This window comes from Anabrus simplex, chromosome 1 (assembly GCF_040414725.1).
Source record: "Anabrus simplex isolate iqAnaSimp1 chromosome 1, ASM4041472v1, whole genome shotgun sequence".
NCBI classification, from domain to species: domain Eukaryota; kingdom Metazoa; phylum Arthropoda; class Insecta; order Orthoptera; family Tettigoniidae; genus Anabrus; species Anabrus simplex.
The window spans coordinates 704,220,515-704,244,119 of NC_090265.1; the positions used below are offsets into that span (position 1 = coordinate 704,220,515).

Here is a 23,605-nt window from a genome sequence, read left to right on the forward strand (position 1 = left end):
AACATACTATTATTTGTTTATAATTACATTATGATATTGGTGCTATTGGCTATTGTCCTCACATACCGTACGTGGACGAATACTTATGCGAGCAGCTGTATATAACATCTGACGAAGTTGTGGCGTGTCTCCAAGCTGGGGCTTCTGTCACACAGCAGATTCCTCATTTCCAGCAAGCTAGCACGAGCCATTTTTTCTTGCACACGGATCTCTTAGTCCGGGCCCAAGTCCTCAGAAATCCAGCTGCCAAGGTACATAACCTTTCGTACTTTTTCAACTTATTCCCCATAAATGTTCATAAGAATGTGCGTGTTATGAGTTCTAGTAATAGCCACCATCTTGGTCCTGTTGGTATTGATTCTGAATCCAAGTTTATACTACGATTATCTCTTCCAGACGCTGAAGATTTTCAGTACTGTTAGCCAAGATGAGTGTCATCTGCGTACCTCAGATTGTTAATCAGACTTCCGTTAACGTTTACTTCATCTTCCGATTCTTGAAGAGCAGCTCGTAAGATCTGCTCAGAATACAAATTAAACGGCATGGGAGATAGTACGCATTCTTTCCCTACTCCCTGCTTAATCCTTGTAGGGCGAGTCTCAGATTTTCCAATTCTCACGGAATCTTCCTGATGTTAACACAGCTTTTTGACGAAAATAAGATCTTCACTATATTGCATTTAGAATTCACAGGAGTTCGGAATGTTCGACACAATCGAATGCCCGAGCATACTCAATGAATTATATATACTGTATATACAACTTTAGATTGGTCTCTAAATTTTGTAAAAGTATCATCAGGTAGAACAGGGCTCATGTGCCCCAAACGTGGAAAAACATCTTCAGGGCTGTCAACAGTCAAATTCGAACCCACTACTTCCCGAATGCAAGCTCACAGCTGCGCGCTTCTAACCGCACGGCCAACTCACTCGCTCACGAATATTTAACGACGTTACAGTGTGTCATAGCAGATCTTTGGGGAACTATTAAATTATCCGCTCATTTGAAGATTAATATTAATATTAATAATAATAATAATAATAATAATAATAATAATAATAATAATGTTATTTGCTTTACGACCCACTAACTACTTTTTAAGGTCTTCGGAGACGCCGAGGTGCCAGAATTTAGTCCCGCAGGAGTTATTTTACGTGCCAGTAAATCTACCGACACGGGTCTGTCGTATTTGAGCACCTTCAAATACCACCAGACTGAGCCAGGATCGAACCTGCCAAGTTGGGGTTAGAGGCCACTGCCTTAACCGTCTGAGCCACTCAGCCCTGCCTTTTGATTATTATTATTATTATTATTATTATTATTATTATTATTATTATTATTATTATTATTATTATTATTATTATTATTATTATTATTATTATTATTATTATTATTATTATTCTTTCCAATCACTTAGTGGAAAATCAGGCAATTAATAGTCAGACCACTGTAATTGACTGCTGCAACAAGTTTACCGTCATATATGCCACGAATAATTGGGCTGTAAAATTGTCATTGTGAGTTATTTATACTTATGAGACGTAACATTTCGCGGAACGCTTTGAGAGGTAGTATATCTCAAACGTGTGATGTTTGTCGTATGGCTATATCATGTATAATTAAGGAGCCACGCATGCACGACGCACTTTTTCCACTTTTTAATACTTCTTCTATGGATTTGTGCTAGAGTGACGACCTTCAATCTCAAAATTGTGAATTAGGACCTCATAGAAGTCGCATTTTTTAAAGAAGAAAAATCATTCATTGAGCTTTCGTTGCCTTCCATACTGTGAACTTTCTTTCGTAACATACTTAGAGTCAAAAGGTGTTATTCGGCAAGACGTATGAAATTAAAAAAAATAAAACATAGTAAAAGTTTCCATTCGTAGGCCTACTCAGCAAAGAATCAATTTATACAATCCATAAAATCGGAAGAATTATTCCCTGTGGCTTTACGTCGCACCAACACAGATAGGTCTTATGGCGGCGATGGGAAAGGAAAAGCCTAGGAATGGGAAGGAAGCGGCCGTGAGCTTAATTCAGATATAGCCCCAGTCGGTATTTGCCTGTTGTGAAAATGGGAAACCACGGAATACCATCTTCAGGGTTGCCGGCAATGGGGGTTCGAACCCAGTATCTCCCGAACGCAAGCTAACAGCTGCACGTTTCTAACCGCACGGCCAACTCGTCCGGTGGAGTTAAATTTTCGATCTTCCCTAAACTCCCATTTCGCCTAATGTGAATCCAGTTATTTATAACCTAAATGTAATGGCGTCTCCCTAACATTAAATACCTATTCTGTTCAGCCATGAGGCAAATTAAAAATTTCATTTTCTACTTTTTCTGTACATGACAGACTCACAAACACTATCTATAAAATGTTAAACGTTTCACGTCCCGCTAACTACTCTTACGGTGCGCTGAAGTGCCGGAATTTTGTCCCGCAGGGTACGTGGTAATAAATCTACCATCACGGGGTTGACATACTTGTGTACCTGAGTCGGGATCGAATCTACCAACTTGGACTCAGAAAGCCAGCGTCTTGCAATAACGACCAAGTCCACCTCTGTGGTGTAGTGGTTAGTATGATTAGTTGCCACCCCCGAAGCACGGTCTCAATTCCTGGCTCGGCTACGAAATTTCAGAGATTCGTACGAGGAATAGAACAGGGTCCACTCAGCCTCCGGAGGTCAGCTGAGTAGAGAGTGTTCGATTCCTACCTCAACCATCCTCGAAGTGGTTTCTCACTTCTCCTCCAGGCAAATGCCGGGATGGTACCCAACTTAAGACCACGACCGCTTCCTTCCCTCTTCCTTATGTATCCATTCCAATCTTCCCATTCCCCAACAAGGCCCCTGTTCAGCACAGCAGGTATTCATACTGGTGCTGGTACTGTTCTTCCTCCCCAGTTGTATCCTCGACGAGATATCTCACGCCCCAAGACACTGCCTTTGAGGCGGAGTGGTGGGATCCCTCTCTGAATCTGAGGGGAAAACCAGCCCTGGGCGATAAGCGGATTAAATAATAATAATAATAATAATAATAATAATAATAATAATAATAATAATAATAATAATAATAATAATAATAATAATAATAATACACAGCAATTGAGACCATAAAGAAGGTGATGTTATGTCCGTGTAAAAACAAATTGGATCACGTACCTAACAGCTTGCATTTGGGAGATATTGGGTTCGATCCCCACTGCCGGCAGCCCTGAAGATGGTTTTCCGTGGTTTCCTATTTTCACACTTGCCTATTTTCAGACCAGGCAAATGCTAGGGCTGTACCTTAATTAAGGCCACGGGCGGTTTCTTCCTACTAATTATAATAATACAATAATAATAATAATATTAATAATAAAATGGCATTAAAATAGCTGACTTACCTTTATAAGAGCTTCTTTAGCCTCCAGAGCGTTCTCACCCTCCCTTTGTTGAGGAACAGGTAACGTCACCACGGAACAAATGAGCGTCGCCAGCAGCGCGACGACCAGTTGGGAGGAATGCGTCATGGTGCTGTAGAGAGAGAAGACACACCATATAGAACTATAAGTAAGCGAAAATATTGTAGAGGCCTTAAAAGAACTGTGTACCCTATTATTTAGACTTAGCAGTGACAGGAAGAACCCTGTAACATTGTGCGGTGTCTGGACTGCGCTATAAGACTGAATGCTATTCTTGGTGTTCAGGTTTACGGCCCGCGATAACGAGCAACCCATTGAGCTGTACTCGAGCCCTTATGAATTCTGGTAACAACGAATAATACGGCAAGTGCAAATACTCCTCATTATGTATCTCAATAGCATTATGATGAATATTACATTCACATTTAGGCGTGTGAAGATAACTGCTATTAATAGCGTATGAGCGGTCGGCAAAATTACCTTCTCCAGGAAATAGTATGTACCGCAGAATGGGTTTTATACGAGGGTCGAGTCATAAGTCATGGCAACTATCTTTTTCTCGCGAACAGGAGACAACACGGAAAATCTAAGATATACATTTGGAAATATAGGGCATGTAATTATGCATAGTGCCTGAAGACAAAGTCTGACTTCAGGAGATTCTCCTAGGAAAGTGACAGAACACAGGCCATTGGTAAACATTGTTTTATTATGATATAGACAGCAAATACACAAGACTACGTAAAAATGACAGGTATCAACTGGTTACAGACTTTCGAAATAATCCCCCAAGGCTTGCACTGTGCATTGCCAGCGGTGGGGCAGGCGCTGAATACCATTCACTACATGTGTACCGCTAACGTGTGACACCTCTCTCCGAAATGCTGTTACGATGTCCTCTTTGTTAGCAAATCGTTGTCCACGTAATGGCTTCTTGACTTTGGGGATTATATCATAGTGACATGGGCTCAGATCAGGCGAATAAGGCAGATGTGTAAGAACCTTCCATCCCCACCGTTGTTGACTTCCATTTTGTTACGCTCTCACTCACACACTGAACTTCGGGGCATGCTTAGACCCGCACTGTTGTTTACATACACCATCTAGTGGCATCATATGCAAGTACATACTGCACTTTTCCAAATGCATACCTTATATTTTCCGTGTTGTCTCCTTTTCGCGAGAAAAAAATGTTGCCATGACTTATGACTCGATCTACGTATATGGCTATGGATACGTGAAGCAATTCTGACTTAATGTCTGATCCTATAGGATCGAATTAAGAAGGACAAGCCGACGTACATGGCATTCGTAGTACTAGAACAGCCATAATTATCTAAAATCTATACAAAATTCAGCCTGCAGGAACAAAAACCCAGGACTGTGAAAAAGAACCATCAGCCCAGAAAAGAATGAAGAAAATCGGCAGTTTGTCCCGTCTCCTTTTCAGTATGTACATAGAACAGGCGGTAAAGGAAGTCAAAGAGGAATTTGGAAAGGAAATCAAAATCCAAGGAGAGTATCGATTTACCGATGTTGCTGTTATTCTGTCTGTCAGCAGAAGATCTGTAAAACTTGCTGCATGGTATGGATGCAATCTTTGAGGAGGAGTACAGGACGAAAATAATTAAATCCGAAATAAATGTATTGGAGTGCAGTCGAACGGAGTCAGGCGACGCAGGAAATATTAGATTAGAAAATGAAGCCTTAAAAGGAAGGAGATGAATATCATTTCTTGGGTGGTGGAATAACTAATGATGGTAGAAGTAAGGATGACATAAAATGCAGAATAGCACAAGCAAGGAAGGCTTACGAAAATAAATGTGCTCACTTCAAACAATGATATAGGAATTAGGAACAAGTTCTTGAAAACTTTCGTCTGGAGCGTCGCACTCTATAGAAGTGAAACATGGCCGATAACTAGGTCAGAAAGGGAATAAAAAACTTTCAAAATGTGGTGTTACAGAATAATACTGAAGGTGAGATGGGTAGATCGTATCACTAATGAAGATATACTGAATCGAATTTGTGAGGCGACAGCTATTTTACAAAATTTGATGAGACTTTGATGGGACTTATTCAGTTAGGGAAGTGTTTGCGGTAAGAATGGTAGGGGCAAACAAAGGTATGAATATGAAAAGTTGATTAGAGCAGATGTAGTATGTATTCGTTACGTACAAATGAAAAGTATAGCAGAGGATAGGATAGCATGAAGAGTTGCATCAAACCAGTCTATGGAACGATGACCTGAACAACAATAGCTATGTGCTATACTCTCGTCATGATCGAAATAATCTAGGCTATATCAAGTGATTTACTGCCTCCAAGAACACCAATATTTTGAAACAGATGTGGACTTTGAATTTGTTCTACAGTATAGCACTCACATTGAAGCCTATTTTTAGTATTTTTGATGCCAATGAAGGAAACTATTTTCAATATTTTAGTGCTGTTTTGCGGGGCTATTTTGCAATTCTTAGTGCCTAACATCCAGTCTATAATAATAATAATAATAATAATAATAATAATAATAATAATAATAATCATAATAATAATAATAATAATAATAATAATAATTTTCAGAAAATTGGATCCGATGGCCAAGAAGTGGGAGAGGGGGGTGTCGAAGTGGAAAATTCTCAACCGCAAGACTTCTAGAAAGACAAATATTATGTGGTAATTTATTTTCTTGAAGTGGTAACATTTGATTTGATTCTGTTGAACATAATTTGCATGGCATTTTACGTTTTGTAATAGAATTATATTTTTCTTCGTTTTATTGCTCAATAATGGACCAAAACTGGGGATAATATGCCTGAAATTGATTAGATGTGTAACGGGTATGAGAAAAATTGACTCCATATGATGTTTACTTTCGCTTTTAAAACATCTTTGCTCATATCAATGGCCGACAAGGAAGGGATATAATTCAAAATCCATGATTTTTCAGAAGAATTTAAAGCTTTTAGCAGTGTACATCATTGCCTCTCAAAAATATAACACACGTGTTACACCATTTTTATGAACATTGTTGCCTACATAGGTCTTACATCATTTATTATAATAAACAGCGAGTTCCCCGTGCGGTTAGGGGAGCGCAGCTGTGAGCTTGCATTCGGGTGGTAGTGGGTTTGCACCCCACTGTCGGCAGCCCCGAAGTTGTTTCCCCGCGGTTTCCCATTTTCACACCAAGGGCTGCACCTTAACTAAGGCCACGGACGCTTCCTTCCCACCCCTATCCCTTTTCTATCCAATTGAACCATAGTACCTACCTGTGTCGGTGCGACGTGAAAATCCACAAGCTCTTTCCCGTCATTCGACCGGGTCAGGAATGGAAAGAATGAAGCCCCATATAGCGGTGAGGATAGGAGTTGTGCCGGTTGCCGAAGCCTGTCGCACTCCTCTGGGGCAATGATTAACGAATGACAGATGAAATGAAATTATGTTGAAGATGTTGCTGGAATGAAATATGACAAGGAAAACCGGAGTACCCGGAGAAAAACCTGTTCCGCCTCCGCTTTGTCCAGCACAGATCTCACATGGAGTGACCGGGATTTGCACCACGGAACCCGGCGGTGAGAGGCCGGCGTACTGCCGCCTGAGCCACGAAGGCTTGCTGTCGGTGCGACGTAAATAATTCCGAACATTGAAAATTGCTTTCTGGAAATAATACATTAGATTTCATGCTGTAACATTTTTAAAAGTTATAGAAGTCGAAATAAGCTTTGCATGGATGGTAAAATCTCAACATTTCTTTCTTCTTTCTTTCTTAATCTGTTTACCCTCCAGGGTCGGCTTTTCCCTCGGACTCAGCGAGGGATTCTACCTCTACTGCCTCAAGGGCAGTGGCCTGGAGAGTGAGATGTTATGTCGGGGTATACAACTGGGGAGGAGGACCAGTGCCTCGCCCAGGCAGCCTCACCTGCTATGCTGAACAGGAGCCTTATACAGGGATGGTAAGATTGTAAGGGACAGGCATGGACGAGGGAAGGCGGCGGCTGTGGCCTTAAGTTAGGTACCATTTCAGCATTTGCCTAAAGGAGAAGTGGGAAAACACGGAAAGCCACGCCGAGGATGGCTGAAGTGGGAATCGAACCCATCTCTGGAATGAAATGTGACAGGGAAAAACGGAGTACCCGTAAAATCCTGCCCCCCCCCCACTCCACTTTGTCCAGCACAAATCTCAGATGGAGTGACCGGGATTTGAACAACGGAATCTCGAGGCTGAGTGGACCCCGTTCCAGCCCTCATACCATTTTTTTCAAATTTCGTTGCAGAGCCAGGGATTGAACCCGGGCCTCCGAGGATGGCAACTAATCACGCTAATCACTACACCACAGAGGCGGACAAAATCTCAAAATTGCGTTTCTTTTTTTTTTCCTTAGTAGTAACTCTTTCGTTCTCAGCCGTCGTTAAAACTTAGGGGTATATTGTATTTATCCAATGTTTCTGGACAACGTGTTGGGCGTAACACATGAATCTGGCAAATGTACACACAGAACAAAATATCCATTACGTTAGCAGTATTCTAAAAGAGTATTTTTTCGTAAATATTGGCTCGGTGTTCATACTCTTGTCACTAGCATGTCCTAAATCTCTGGCTTAAGTGTGTCAAGACAGTACCGTACCTTAAGATGGCAGTCAAGGCCAATAGGATTGATTGATATTCTAGTCGGAGACAATGTCATCAGAGACACCACATTTGACTTTCAGACTGTCACTTTTAATGCTCTGTGCACTGAGGAAGCGCTTAAACACAGAATTAAAATAAGAGCTACAACGTAACTTCATCGTACATGAGCAAGACCATAAAGTTGGCAAATTCAATGTATAGAATGTAACAATAAGTTATGGACAAAATTTCAGGACACATTCCGCACACTCAGAAAAAGAAACTCTACATAGTACGTTAAGCTAATCATGGGGAACACACAGGAACCCAACGTCCCAGTATAGCACAGGAAACTCTTAAAAGGAATGTTAAAAATATCCTCTGGTAGGTTCAATTCAATCAATCAATCAATCAATCAATCAATCAATCAATCAATCAATCAATCAATCAATCAATCAATCAATCAATCAATCAATCAATCAATCAATCAATCAATCAATCAATCAATCAATCAATCACCTATGATTTACATTTACTGCTATTAACCAGGTGGCAGATTCCCTATCAGTTGCTTACCTAGATTTTTCTTGAATATTTTCAAAAAACTTGGAAATTTTTCGATCATTTCCTTTGATAATTTATTCCAATCCGTTATTCCTCGACCTAGAAATGAATATTTGCCTCAATCTGCCCTCTTGAATTCCAATTTTATCCTCATAATATGATTTTTCCTACTGTTAAAAGTTCCGCTCAAGCTTAGTCGTCTACTAATGTCATTCCACGCCATCTCTCCACTGACAGCTGGAAACATCCAGAAAATTGAGCATCTCGTCCCCTTACTCCCAAGTCTTCCCAGCCCAGAGTATGCAGCATTTTCGTAACGCTACTTTTTTGTCGGAAATTGTCAAGTACAAATCCTGCTGCTTTTCTGTAGATTTTCCATTTCTCATTTCAAGTGATTTTGGCGTGGGTATCCATACCCTAGAAGCGTGGTTACCTTAATTATCTTCCCAAACAATATCGGCTGATGATCATGCGGTTTTTACTTATAAAAGACAATCACAATGCCAACGACCATCATCGCTATTTGACTCATAACCACGACAACTGAACGATGATTTTTCATGTCAGCTATGTTCGGCGTTTAATTCAAATAGCTGTAAGCTGCATTAGAGAGATAATGAGGTTGAACTCTACGGTCGGCTGCCTAGGTAAGAAGCCAGTAGAAATAATAGTCGCCTATCAGACCCACAGTCTCAGCTTGCTGCTCTGATTTTCAAAAGATTACAAAGCTTTCTTTTAATCACTCTGAATAGCTATCACACATTGTAATTAATACCAGTAAAGGTCGGCCTAATAATAACCATGAGTTAGCATGTTCTTAATGGCAGTGAATAACTTATGTGTATTATTCTTGCCCGAAACAATTGAACAGATTAGGTGGTGCGATAGGTGGCGTGGTGGGGAAGTTAAAGAGCACGTGCCTAATATCCAGTGTTGCCAACTTATATTTTCAATATCCGCTAAATACTACTAAAAATCCGCTGAAATTCCGCCAAGAAATCCGATATTAAATAATGAGCAACAAAAATTAGCAATAATAATAATAATAATAATAATAATAATAATAATAATAATAATAATAATAATAATAATAATAATAATAGTAATAATAATAATAATACAAGTAAATGTCTGCACTCACCTGATCTGTGAGTTTCACTGGGATTAAGCCCCTGCCTGCGAGCCGCCGAGCTAAAACTTGTAGGCGTTTTAATACCGGGTGCAAACTATTCTATGAGCCACACACAAAACAGGCCAGTTCATTAGACGGTCTTCCATCATAGTATAAATATAAATGCTACTTTCTCACAGTTTCATTATCTGCCGTCATTCGTCAACTAAGAGATAAGTACCCTTTCCCCACACATTAGAAATTTGTGATACCATAATCTCATAACATCAGATCCAAATAACATGTTTTCCTCATGTGACTGCTACCTCCTGACAAGAAATACAGAATAGCTCGGAGGCAGACTGGAGTACAAATTAAAAAACAACGTAAAATGGATAAAACGCTGAATTCCGCTATAATAAATCTAGAATTCCGCCAAAAATTCCGCTCTCCGCTAAATGATATATTTCTCCGCCGACAGTCTTCTAATTCCGCCAAATTTAGTGGAAAATCCGCTACGTTGGCAACACTGTTAATATCACCTTCCTTGTGATAACGTAACGAATAAATAGGAGCTGGCTGCATGGTTTGAGCCGTGAATTGTAATCTTACATTTGGGAGATAGTCGGTTCGAACTCAACCGTTGCCAGAAATGAATAAGGTTTACCGTTGTTTTCCCATTTTCACAGCAGGCAAGTGGTAGAGTATTACCGTGAGGCCATAGTCCCTTCCTTTCCTATGTGATCATTGCTGGACATAAAACTTGTAGCAATATACAGCGTAGTTGGAAAGAACGTGTATTGGGTATATGAGTGTTACAGGGTTGGACATACTGATAAATAATTTGGCAAGAATAACTCGATATTTCGTGCCGTTGTCATTCTATCAGCTGCCGAACTTAGCCAATCAGGTCAGGATGGTAAGATGGTGGCCCTGGTCTGAAAAGACAAAAATAGCGGCCGAGAAGATTCGTCGTGCTGACCACATGACACCTGCACGTCTTCGAGCTGAGCAGCGGTTGCTTTGTAGGGCATGGCCCTTCAGGGCGGTTGCACCATGGAGTTTGGTTTGGTTCTGTGGTGAGTGGTTAGTGTGATTAGCTGCCACCCCGGAGGCCCGGGTTTCATTCCCGGCTCTGCCATGAAATTTGAAAAGTGGTACGAGGACTGGAATGGGGTCCACTCAGTCTCTGCAGGTCAACTGAGCAGACGGTGTTTGATTCTCACCTCAGCAATCCTAGAAGTGGTTTTCCCTGGTTTCCCACTTTTTCTCCAGGCAAATACCGGGATGGTACCTAACTTATGGACACGGCCGCATCCTTCCCTCTTCCCTGGCTGTTCCTTAAAATCATCCCATCCTACACAAGGCCCCTGTCCAGCATAGCAGGTGAGGCACTTGTCCTCCTTTCCGCTGTTATCCCCGGCAATATGTCTTACGCTCCAGGACACTGCCCGTCAGGTGGCAGAGGGAGCGATCCATCACTAAACTGAGGTGGGGGGGAAAGCAACCTTGGAGGATAAACGGAATATCTAACAATAAGAAGAATTACCCTGCGAGTTGGCCGCGCGGTTAGGGGCAAATGCTGGGGCTGGACCTTCATTAACGCCACGCCGCTTCCTTTCCGCTCCTGGATCCTTCCTGTCCCATCTTTGCCATAGAACGTATCCGTGTCTGTGCAATGTAAAGCGAGTAATAATAAGAATAAAGGGTTTCGAATGGTGTGAGTGGCTCAGACGGTTGAGGGCTGGCCTTCTCACCCCAACTTGACAGGTTCGAACCTGGTTCAGTCCAGTGGTATTTAAAGGTGCTCAAATACGTTAAGCTCGTGTCAGTAGATTTACTCCTGCGAGACTATATTCCGGCACTTCGGTGTCTCGCAAAACCTTAATAAGTTGTTAATGGGATGTAAAGCAAAAAGCATTAATATCATCTCCCCTTCAAAATTCTGACTACCTGTTTGGTTTGAGACCTAAATCTTGGGATGCGTAAGGTGAGGGAGCTTTATCCCATAACTGTCTCTGCAGTCTACAATTTCGTGGACGCCTAGATGCGGGAATTTTGTCCCGCAAGAGTTTTCTCGCATGGCAGGAAATCAACGGACACAAGGTTTTCGTATCTGAGCACCTTCTTCACATAATACCTGCCTCAAGTTAGCGTGCTCGATCCTGACTCAGTCCGGTGGTATTTAGAGGTGCTCTCTCAAATACATTAACCGTAGAATGTAGGGTGGGAGAATCTACAGTAGAATGTGTAAGCAAAGCGGAGAAGTGGTGATCTGGTTCGGCCAGCTCAAAACTGGCACGAGTGTCCAGTTCCAGGTTGTGCAAGTTACGAACAGGTATATACAGAATGTGTTATAAATGTCGTAACCGTGGTTCAGTTTCTCTTGTTACCAAGATAACTGGTATTAACTGTTTCCAGGATGTGCACGCCACTTCTTCTGGATCACTTTCAAACACTTGTAATAGAACGGACATCCCGTTATCATCTCATAAATGGATTCCGCATACTTTCCCACTGACGATTAGCAGAGCGATTTTTGTACGATTTTTATCGATTTTTTATTTTAACATGGACATGATTTTGGGCTGGGGGTTCTATTTAGAATTAGACTCATCAAGTTCCCGGCACTGTTGTAACCGTACAACTAGTGTTCGTCTATGTACGGCGGTTCAGTAGCGACATCTTATCACTGTGCTCTTTCTTCCTGTAACTAAGAGCTTGAGAAAATCTCGTATCAAGTAAACACCGTTCCACTCCTCAGTCCAGAAGTAAAATCCTTGAACTGGCCGGGAAACGAAACCAGGGCCTTGGAATAAGAGACTGCCACGCTACCTCTACACGCAGAGCTTAATAATAATAATAATAATAATAATAATAATAATAATAATAATAATAATAATAATAATAATAATAATAATTCATCATCAATAATAGGCATTAAAGAGTAGAGATGAATGCTTTTTGACACCTTTCTTCGGGATATCATTTGTGTTTGTGGTTTCGAGAGAATGTCTGTGTTTTTGTTTTATATGGTAATGATGTTAAAGTGTTATTTCCGCAATCTACGATCTATTTGATTGTTGAAATATTTCTTAGCAGACGAAAAACGTAAAATTACGCAATTTCCTCTATTGTGCCGAAAGCTGAAGGGCTAAAGGGCCAAGAAAGATTTCAAATTCTGAGTCTTGGATCTCTCTATCAAACTAAAATACAAATTTCGAAAATCACTTCCGGACTAAATGCAGATCCGGAAAAACATCCTACTATCGCTTGTTTCCTTATTTACGTAATTCTTTCTGTAATAAGTTCCTTGGTTCAATACCCTCAGGATTGTTTAAATGTCCACACTGAATGTTGTTATAAGGGCTTATGTCAAGCAATGCATTGACTTATACTAGCGCTCGTAGTGGTAGAAATATGCAAACTGCTAATCTAATCGACCGGATAAAAATTATTGAGAAAAGGATTGTATTCTTTAGGAATGAATACGGAATATATTCTCTATATTTTATTTACCTAAACACTCGTTGCTCATATCAATAGGATGTTGTCAACATTGAGCTGCTTGCGTGAAGAGCTAGAACTGTGTATTTTATATGGTGATAGTGTTCAAGTATTATTTCCTTAATCTAGATCTAGGGTGTATACTGGCTTAACTTTATTTCCCTAAGTTCTTCGATATTGGATTTTACATAATGGGTCTATAGATTAATCTGCTAAGAGTGTTATTTATAGTTTCTGAAATCTTTACCTAACTGTCACCATATTGAATTTTCTCGATTGATACCATGGAAACCTCTATATATAGACTTACGCTGCTCTACTTAAGGAAGCTATTTGTCGAATTGGAAATCTTTATCTATTGGGGTTGTCGTTCCAGCACATCCGTAGGTATAACTTTAAACTGACCTAAACGTGAACCATGGGTGGTGCCAAGACATAAACTACACAGGCTCCTGCACATTAAACTTTGCTTTATGAATATCCCAGCAATGTGAGGATACCCCCATATGAGAACAAATAGTTGTTCAGGAATTGTGTCCTCCAGAGGTTATTCTACGTGCCAGTAAATCAACCAGCACGAGGCTGACGTACTTGAGCACTATCAAATACACCGGACTGTGCGAGGATCGAACCTGCCATCTCAGACTAGCGCTGGACCGCCTGGGCTTCTCTGCCTGGCCTGTAAGCACATATCACTGATCACTTAAGTATTTGGATGAGAAAAATTGTGTTAATTTTCCCTTTGGAAAAATCAAAAGATCATGAGTATGCTTTTCAATAAATGGAACTCAAATTTATAGCGATTATTTTATTTGCATCTAACGAATCGTTTTCGAGAGAAAACTGTGTGTAATTTCGATTCAACAAGTGTGGGATTCAGTACATTGAAAGGGAGAAACTGATTCAGAGCCTATGAAACAGCCACGGATGCAATAACCAGTCCTCTAGAGTATGATAAGGAAAGTCCTCTTTTATAAAAGTGCCCTCTATATGTCTGTCAGTCATGGTCATCCATCACTACTTCACATCACAGCCTGAAAGGTCACATCGACCCTCTGTACTCTATCGCCCCTCTTTCATAATATGTTTCTTAGTCATGGCCATCCATCAATACTTCACATCACAGCCTGCAAAGTCACATCGACCATCTGTACTATATCGCCCCTCTTTGATAATATGGCTCTCAGCCATGGCCAACTATCAATACTTCACATTACAGGCTGTAAGATTACATCAATCATCTGTACTATATCGCCCCTCTTTGATAATATGTCTTTCAGCCATGGCTACCGATAAAAACTTCACATTACAGCCTGCAAGATTGCACCCACCATCTGTACTCTATCGCCCCTCTTTGACAATAAGTCTCTGAATCATGGCCATCCAGAGATACTTCACATCACAGCCTGCACGGTTGCTAGGTAACGTCGCGTCACACGATTTTTGTATTGCTAATTTCAGATGAGCTCAAGCCACGAAACACATTTATGTCAAAATATTTCCGTGATTTTGAGGCCTTCCATTATCTCATGCTCAGTCAGAGCAACAGAATCGCCTGTCAACAGAATCATCAGACATAAGATGAGTTCCGATGGGATTTTTTTTTGTGCTTTTCAAAATCCGACAATCCAGGCTTGAACCTACGATCTGAAGGAACGGGTAGGCACATACTCCTGCACCGATCTACGAAGTGTGTGTCTGTCTCGGACGGGCGGGGTATTTTGCACATTGTAGACTTTCTCTGATGCTGGGTCTACAGACAGCGACTAGGAAGCCAGGAGTAAGACCGGTCCTACAGTTACATAAGCCGCTTCACTTTCTCTGTTCATTCACAGGCTGCTTGACCTTTCTCGGAGAGCGAGTGCTCTTACTGGGGCAATGTCCCGCGTTCTGCTTTACTCTGAAAGCGCTCACGGGACTTCAGTCCTTCATAGCCAAGCTCACTAACACACGTAGGTCTTAGCCCACAAATGGCCATGGCTGGTACCTGGTTTGACAGCTCTGCACTCCGACCGGCCACCCGAGCAGAGGAGAGGTGGGAACGGCTCTACCGGGGCTCTACGCCTCTGTATTCGGGAGACGGAGAGAGGCTTGTCCCAACCGTTGGCTGTTCTGAGAATGGTTTTCCGTGGTTTTTCATTCTCCTGCACTAAGGCGAATGCCAGGACAGTTACTAGTATAGGCCACGGCAACCAACCCTCTATACTTTTCCGCACATATCTTTCTAGGATACAAATCTTCTGGCCTGAGAGACGGCGTCATCGTCTGGGAGGCCCGCCTCCCCTTTTAGGGAAAGATTTAAAACATTAGTAGTATTAGTAGTAGCAACATACGTCCTATGATAGGAACGCGAAACATCTGTATAATGGTTCGACACCGGACCGAGGCTCCTTGTATATATTAAAAACCAAACCCCATTCAACAACAGCCCTGAATGGCCTTGGCCGACCAAACGACCGCTGCTCACTTCAAAGGTCAGCATGGTCAGCAAGACGAATCCTCTCCGCCGTTATCCTTGGATTTAGAGACTGGGGCCACAATCTCACCGTCAGTTAGCTCTTCACCTGTAATCACGTAAGCTGAGTGGACCTCGAACGAGCCCTCACATGCAGGTAAAAATCCCTGACCTACCTAGAAATCGAACTCAGGGCCTCCAGGTAAGCACGATATCCGTACACTACGGGGATGGCACCTTTCAAATAATAATAATAATAATAATAATAATAATAATAATAATAATAATAATAATAATAATAATAATAATAATAATGTCCACCTCAGTGGTGTAGCGGTTAATGTGATTCGTTGCCACCCCACGAAATTTAAAAACGTGTTACGAGCACTGGAACAGGGTCCGCTCAGCCTCGGGAGGTCAACTGAGTAGAGGAAGGTTCAATTCGCACCTCAGCCGTCCTCGAAGTCGTTCTCCGTGGTTCTCCACATCTCCCCCAGACAAATACCGGGATGGTACCTAACTTATGGCCACAGTCGCTTCCTTCGCTCTTCCTTGCCTACCTCTTCCCCCACAAGCCCCTGGACGAGGTACTGGTCCTCCTGCCCAGTTTTATCCCAATCAAATGTCTCACGCTCCAGGACACTACCCTTCAGGTAGTAGAAGTGGGATCTCTCCCTGACTCCGAGGGAAAAATGAACCCTGGAGACTAAATAAATAAATAAATAAATAATAACAATTTCGTGTTGCCATTACAAGTCTGGTGATGTGCTTGTACGGCTGACTCTCTGCATCTGATGTTTACAGGAACTTGTGTTGTTGTGTGTTTGAGAATAGTGTTGTGGGTGAGTTGCAGTGATGTTGAGGACGACACAAACAACCAGTTCCTGAGCCGAGGGAATTAAGATTAAAATCGCTCCACCCGGCCTTGAATCGAAACCAGGAACGAAGCCACAGAGCCGAGTACAAAACCGTATCCTTGCTTCGCGGAAGCGGTGTTGCTATTTCCAGGAACCCCATTCCACCGCACCTCGTTGAGCTGTGTGCACCATGTTAACAATATACCAACCTTTTTGACTATCTTAAATTTCTGATAGTGCCTGGAATTGAACCGTAGCCTCCGAAGAGGACAGCTAATAGCACTAACCGTTACACCACCGAGGTGGGCATCTTCACGATGCCTCTTTTCATATCAAAGACATCCAGTCCCTGTCGAGTATAAGAATATATTCCGATAGAATCAAATTTGGCAATTCTGTGTTTATGGGAGGATGAAGAAGCCAAATTAGAACCACAAGTTCTGCCGCAATGCTGGCACATCGAAGATACTAAAGAACGTTGTTTTTGTTTTTCTTGTAAATAATAATAAGAGGTCTAGTGCAGGTCTTTCTAGTTGACACCTTACAGACGACCTGCCTGTGAGGATGGGGCCCTTCCTATGATACGTTCTAACGATGAAGACACCACACACACCCAGATCTCATGCCGTTGGAATTCTCCAACTAGGCCGGGAACCGAACCCGGGACCCCTTGAGTCAAAGGTCGGCACCTAACCATTTAGCCATGGAACAGGACGTAGTTGTTGTTGTTGTTGTGGGGTCAGATGGTTATTTCTTCTGCGATTTTCTTGTCCTTTCGTACGAGCTTTTTCATGGGATTCGTGCCTTTATCCCTGCTATTCAAGATGTTGCGCACCCTCTATGGACAATGCGCGCCATATCGACCGATGAGACGGTACATTCTTTCTGTGTTCGACGTTGATTTGGCACTTGTTTATATTAGTCCTCGTATCGCATTCGCTCACCTCTCTGAGTAAGTCATCCAACCTTAATTCAAAATACACCGGGCGAGTTGGCCGTGCGCGTAGAGGCACGCGGCTGTGAGCTTGCATCTGGGAGATAGTAGGTTCGAATCCCGCTATCGGCGGCCCTGAAGATGGTTTTCCGTGGTTTCCCATTTTCACACCAGGCAAATGCTGGGGCTGTACCTTAATTAAGGCCATGGCCGCTTCCTTCCAACTCCTAGGCCTTTCCTATCCTATCGTCGCCATAAGACCTATCTGTGTCGGTGCGACGTAAAGCCCCTAGCAAAAAAAAAAAATTCAAAATACATCAGTTGTTTTGGAACACGTGTGTAGATATTCGGGTGACGAGACCTGCTCATGATGTTTGGTAATCGTTGCCACAGTGTTCTTGATATTGCAAAGTACCTATGTTAGTTCGACAGCCCAGGCATTTTACTCTAAATATTGTCCTAATACCGTGCTGGTGGTATTTTTTCAGATATTTTAAGCGAAGAAAGACCGCAGTTCGTAACATATGTTTTTTTAAATTTTAATTTAGCGAATAGTTTGTCCGGGAGAGGAGTTTGAAGTAGAGTGCGATATTTGTGAGATAGGTAGTAGCGTCGGCTTATAGCACCCGCCGTACCATGCTTTAGGCAATATGCATGCGTGATGTGTAGAAGCAGTTCTAAGTACATCACTGCAGTCCAGCTGTACACATCACTTCACTGCGGCTTCAGGATGTATTCTGCGTGCGTAATGTGTAAGGCGCAACTAATGGAAATCCTCAGCCTGTTTCCAGTCAGTTGACCGGGTCAGGAATGGAATGAATGAATTCCACATCTAGCGACGAGGATAGGAATGGTGCCGGCTTCCGAAGCCTGTCGCACTCCTCTGGGGAAATGAATAATGACTGACAGATGAAATGAAATTATATTGGAGAGTGTTGATGGAATGGAAGATGACAGGAAAAACCGGAGCACCCGGAGAAAAACCTTTCCCATCTCCGCGTTGTCCAGCACAAATCTCGCATGGAATGACCGGGATTTGAACCACGGATTCCTGCGGTGAGAGGCCGGCACTCTGCCACCCAAGCCACGGAGGCTACCAAGGCACAGCTAATATCTAAATCAATTGAAGGAATGGGTCAAGTGTCCTTAGTTTTCTGAACCTGGGTCTAACTGACCAAGGCCTTTATAGCATATGCCTATTCAATTGAAAGACAATTTGCTACACACCGAGCGATTAGGTTACAAGCGCTTAATAATAATAATAATAATAATAATAATAATAATAATAATAATAATATGACCGAGCGAGTTGGCCGTGTGGTTAAGGCCGCGTGGTTCTGATCTTAGATTCGGAAGATGCTGAGTTTGAATCCCGCCGTCGACAGCCTCGAAGATGGTTTCGCGACTTCGGGGGCTGCTTTCGTACGTGACCGGTAATTAATTTACACCCAAAAATAGCGAGGCTTCGCCAATTTTCCGATCATTAGAAGTTCTGGTTTTTCGGTTCCTGTCATATTAGCGCATTGCTACAAACCTCTCTTTTCCTGTTAACTGTTCCTCACATACCAAATATTCCGTATTGCACAAAATTCGAGTTACAGAGTATTTTTTGCTTCAAGTAAGGAAATGCCTTCGAGAAATCGAGAAATTCGTGTAACCGAATTTCGAGTAATAGGGAAATATATACACGTGAAGAATAGAACAAATGGCCGGAAAATTTGAGGTACTTCTAGATACTGAAAATTCGAGTAATGGAAGTTCGAGATATCGTGGTTCGACCGTAAATAAATAAATAAATAAATAAATAAATAAATAAATAAATAAATAAATAAATAAATAAATAAATAAATAATGTCAAAAACAGATCAGATGTAAGGCTTTTCAGGCGTTTGCTCTATTAATAAATAAATAAATAAATAAATAATAATCATAATAATAAATCTGAGACTTGGATTTTCACAACAAATTTAACTCTTAACTCGTCCGGCCCCACGGTGTAGGGGGCAACGCGTCCGCCTGTCACCCGGCGGCCCCGGGTTCAATTCCCGGCTGGGTCAGGGTTTTTAAATTGTAAATGATTAATATCCCTGGCCTGGGGACTAGATGTTTGTGTCGTCCTTAACGTTCCGCTCCTTTCCTCACATTCAACACTCTACACTTTCTCCATTCCAATTACCCGCAGGTTCATATCCATGGTGCAAGTCGGGGCAAAAGATCTCTATAGATCGACGTCCCGAACAAATAGCATTTATATTTTTTTAAACCCTTAGCTCTCGAAATGAACGAAGACGTGTGCTCTTCTCACATCCGCTAGGCAGTAACTGAAGATCATTAAGCGTTCTTAGTCCACCACTACGTCACTCTGCCTACACCCACGGCTCTGCCAAAAGGTGACGTCACCTGGGGACATTTACTGCAGGTCATGGCCGCCTGTATGAAGTTTCTGTGTAGTCATGAAGATAGTAACGAGGAATGTAATTTCATTCCCTTCTCTTGTCACGATCATAGTGAAAGCGAGATCGGACGAATTGTGTGTTTACATCTGTACCCGCGAGGGTGATACCGACCTTCACAGCCGGCGTGCCAAGGCTGCGCTCATAAAGTGTGTCACAATTGTCCTTACTTTTGTAAACAAATATAAGAATTCCATTTCATTTATCAAATTGTTTCCGAAGGTCCCTGGCATGCTAAATCGAAGTAGACATTCTGTCACTTCCATAACCCATATACAAAGACACATGCAGAAGTGTGGTTTACTAAACAGGCTGCAGACGAACCCTACGGACAAACTTTCGGAGGTTGTTCAGGGATACCTTCTGAGTATATTGGTAAAAGGGGCCCGTGGTGTCCGGTGGCTCCTTACAGAGTAATTGCATTTCCTTTGGTTTGTTGCCCCATTTAGCTTTGTACCTGTATCAGACTGAAAAAAATACATGCTAGTTCTTGACAAACGCCGGAGTGTCGAATTTTGTCCTGCAGGAGTTCTTTAACGTATCGGAATTTAACAACACGAAGTTCTTACTTCTTACTTGTTACGTTCTGTACCGTAGAGTGCACTGAGAGGACAGACTGAACTCACTCTGAAAAAAATGTACGATGTTTGTCTTAGGGTTGTAGCATACTCTGTGTTTTGTGTTGTACGTTTCTTTATTGCATATTTCAGGCTTTGCATTACTCTGTGTTTTGTATTGTACGTTTGGTTAATGCATATTACAGACTTTGCATTACTCTGTGTTTTGTGTTGTACGTTTGGTTAATGCATATTACAGACTTTGCATTACTCTGTGCTTCGTATTATACGCTTTGGTTAATGCATTTTACAGACTTTGCATTACTCTGTGTTTTGTGTTGTACGTTTGGTTAATGCATATTACAGACTTTGCATTACTCTGTGCTTCGTATTATACGCTTTGGTTAATGCATTTTACAGACTTTGCATTACTCTGTGTTTTGTATTGTACGTTTTGGCTATTGCATATTACAGACTTTGCATTACTCTGTGTTTTATGTTGTACGTTTGTTTATTGCATATTTTAGGCTTTAATAATAATGATATTTATTGTTCCTCAAATGACTGAGGTTGGCAAATCGACAAAGAATATCATACAATATAAATTTGGTACAGAGTAAAAAACAATCATTTTGTTTTGTGTTGTACGTTGTGGTTATTGCATATTGTAGGCTTTTTCAGCGATATCAAGATATTTTCACTGAAGCAAGGATGATGAACACCTGTTGCCATGGATACCACCGTGTCTTTTCTTTTTTTGTCCACATTAAGCCGATGACCCTAATTTCACCGAGACCCCCAGCCCCAAAACGTATCCATGTTAAACAAGTAAACTTGTAACACTTCCCTTTTTATAGACAGTGTCATGCTGTGCCACTTCTAATCGTTTGCTCAAGACAAAGTCGCTGACAATTCCGAGGTCATTCTAGGAGTGAAGAAACTTTACCATCCACCTTTCACCAACATGTGACTGAAAAATATGTTGTGAGACCTGTTCCTCGAAAAACAGTACTGCATTGCTCTCTCCACCATGACTCACGATTACTCCAGAGTGTCGGCTACCTTGTTGTTTGTGACAGCCGACACCTTGTCCAGTATGTTCAACTTGAAGACCTCAGGGTGCTGGGAGGTAGACACCAACAAGCTCAAGTTATGTAACAAGGAGTGTATACCACAATTAATGTGCTGCAGATATATCTGAGATATCACAAGGTAGACAACCGTAATATCTCTTAAAACTTTCCCTTGAAGACATACATTGTATTTGTTCTCCAAGAAATTGACCTCAAAGAACAAAAGTCTATGGGAAAAAATTCAGGCACCTCGCCATCTTCGAAAACCATATAAGAAGTTACCGTGACGTAAAATCAAGAACATTACTATTTTTTGTTCACTGGAAGCATCTGTTCCTTTCTTATATCTTTATTTATATATTAAAATTATGTTTGTAATGTTCTGAGTCTGCAGAAAATTTGAAGAAATTCCTGAGTGGTATGAACACGGTCCTCAAGAAGGGAGACAAGTTGAGCATAAGTAAAACTAAAACAAAGGTAATGGAGTTTAGTCGAACGAATTCAGGTGATGCAAGAAATATTACATTAGGATAGAAATTCTGAAAGGAAGTAATGAATATTTTACTTGGGTAATAGAATAACTAGGGATGACATAATTAAGAAGGACATGAAATGCAGACTAGCAAAAGCATGGAAACGTTTTTGTTTCGTTAGGAGTACAGTGTTCTCACTTCAAACATTCATATAGGAAACAGAAAGATGTTTTTGAAGAATTTTGTCTTGTATTGTATGAAAGTGAAACATGGAAAATAACTAGCTCAGAAAGAAAGAGATCATAAGCTTTTGAAATGTGATGTTACAGAAGAATGTTGGAGGTGAGATGGTAGACGTAATCAGGAATGAAGAGATTCTGAATCGAATTTATGAGAGATGAGTTATTTGTTCAAATTTGATCAGAAGTAGAGGTAGAATGATTGGACACATGTTGAGACATCCAAGATTTGCTCAGTTGCTTTTGAGGAAAGTGCGTATGGTAAAAACGACAGGAAGTATGACAAACTCAGACCAGGTATAAGATGTAGTAGTTACAGAGAAATGAAAGAGTTTAGCATACATTAAGGTGGCGTGGAGAGCTGCATCAAACTAACCTGTGGACTGAAGACCCAAACAACAAACATTTTATACTTTTATTTCGATTTTATTATTTTTTATCATTCAGTTTGTGAACAGTGTCTAATAACTGTCTGATAATCCTGTTGTTTTGTACTTTCCACCACTGACAGCTATTTATACCTATCTTCATAGACCTAGCCTACAACATAGCAAAGCACCCTTAGCTTAGATCTTAGACCCACATAGATCTTCAAAAGAAGGCCTGCTAAATAACAAATCACCCACGGTATCCCCTGCCTGTCGTAAGAGGCGACTAAAAGGGGCCCCAAGGGCTCTGAACTTTAGAGCGTGGGTTGGCGACCACGGGGCCCTCAGCTGAGTCCTGACATTGCTTCCACTTACTTGTGCCAGGCTCCTGACTTTCATCTATCCTATCCGACCTCCCTTGGTCAACTCTTGTTCTTTTCCGACCCCGACGCTATTAGGTTTGCGAGGGCTAGGGAGTCTTTCATTTTCACGCCCTTCGTGGCCCTTGCCTTTCTTTGGCCGATAACTTCATTTTTCGAAGTGTCGGACCCCTTCCGTTTTTCCCTCTGATTAGTGTTAAATAGAGGATGGTTGCCTAGTTGTACTTCCTCTTAAAACAATAATCACCACCACCACCTAAATAACAAATGATAACGGTCGCTTAGCAACGACCATGGCACCTGGTTACTTACCAATGCTACCACCGCACCTACAAATTGAGTTTTCCATTTGCTTAGCTTAGCGAACAAGCATAACAACGCTTTAAAAGTGAATTTCCGCTTGTTTAGTGTGGTGGATCACTGTGAACTCGACGGTAAATATGCAATTTAAAAATGGTGACAAATTTCTGTTTGGAAACATAAAATGTTCACAAATATGTCTTTTAATACGTCACAGCCTGATACATCACATAAACACGCCCTCTTTGATAGCATGGCTCTTATTAATGACCATCCTTCAATAGTTCACATCACATCCTGCACGATCACGTCGA

The 23,605-nt window shown here is 41.5% G+C and overlaps 1 protein-coding gene across 1 annotated transcript in view; it reads right to left on the bottom strand.

The window, feature by feature from the left end:
* LOC136872261 (keratin, type II cytoskeletal 1) overlaps positions 1 to 23,605 on the bottom strand; it is a 131,047-nt gene that overhangs the window by 88,452 nt on the left and 18,990 nt on the right. Inside the window, exon 2 of the mRNA XM_067146087.2 lies at positions 3,391 to 3,520. Coding sequence (XP_067002188.1) covers positions 3,391 to 3,516 — 126 coding nt within the window. The 5' untranslated portion in view covers positions 3,517 to 3,520. The remainder of the gene's footprint in view (positions 1 to 3,390; positions 3,521 to 23,605) is intronic.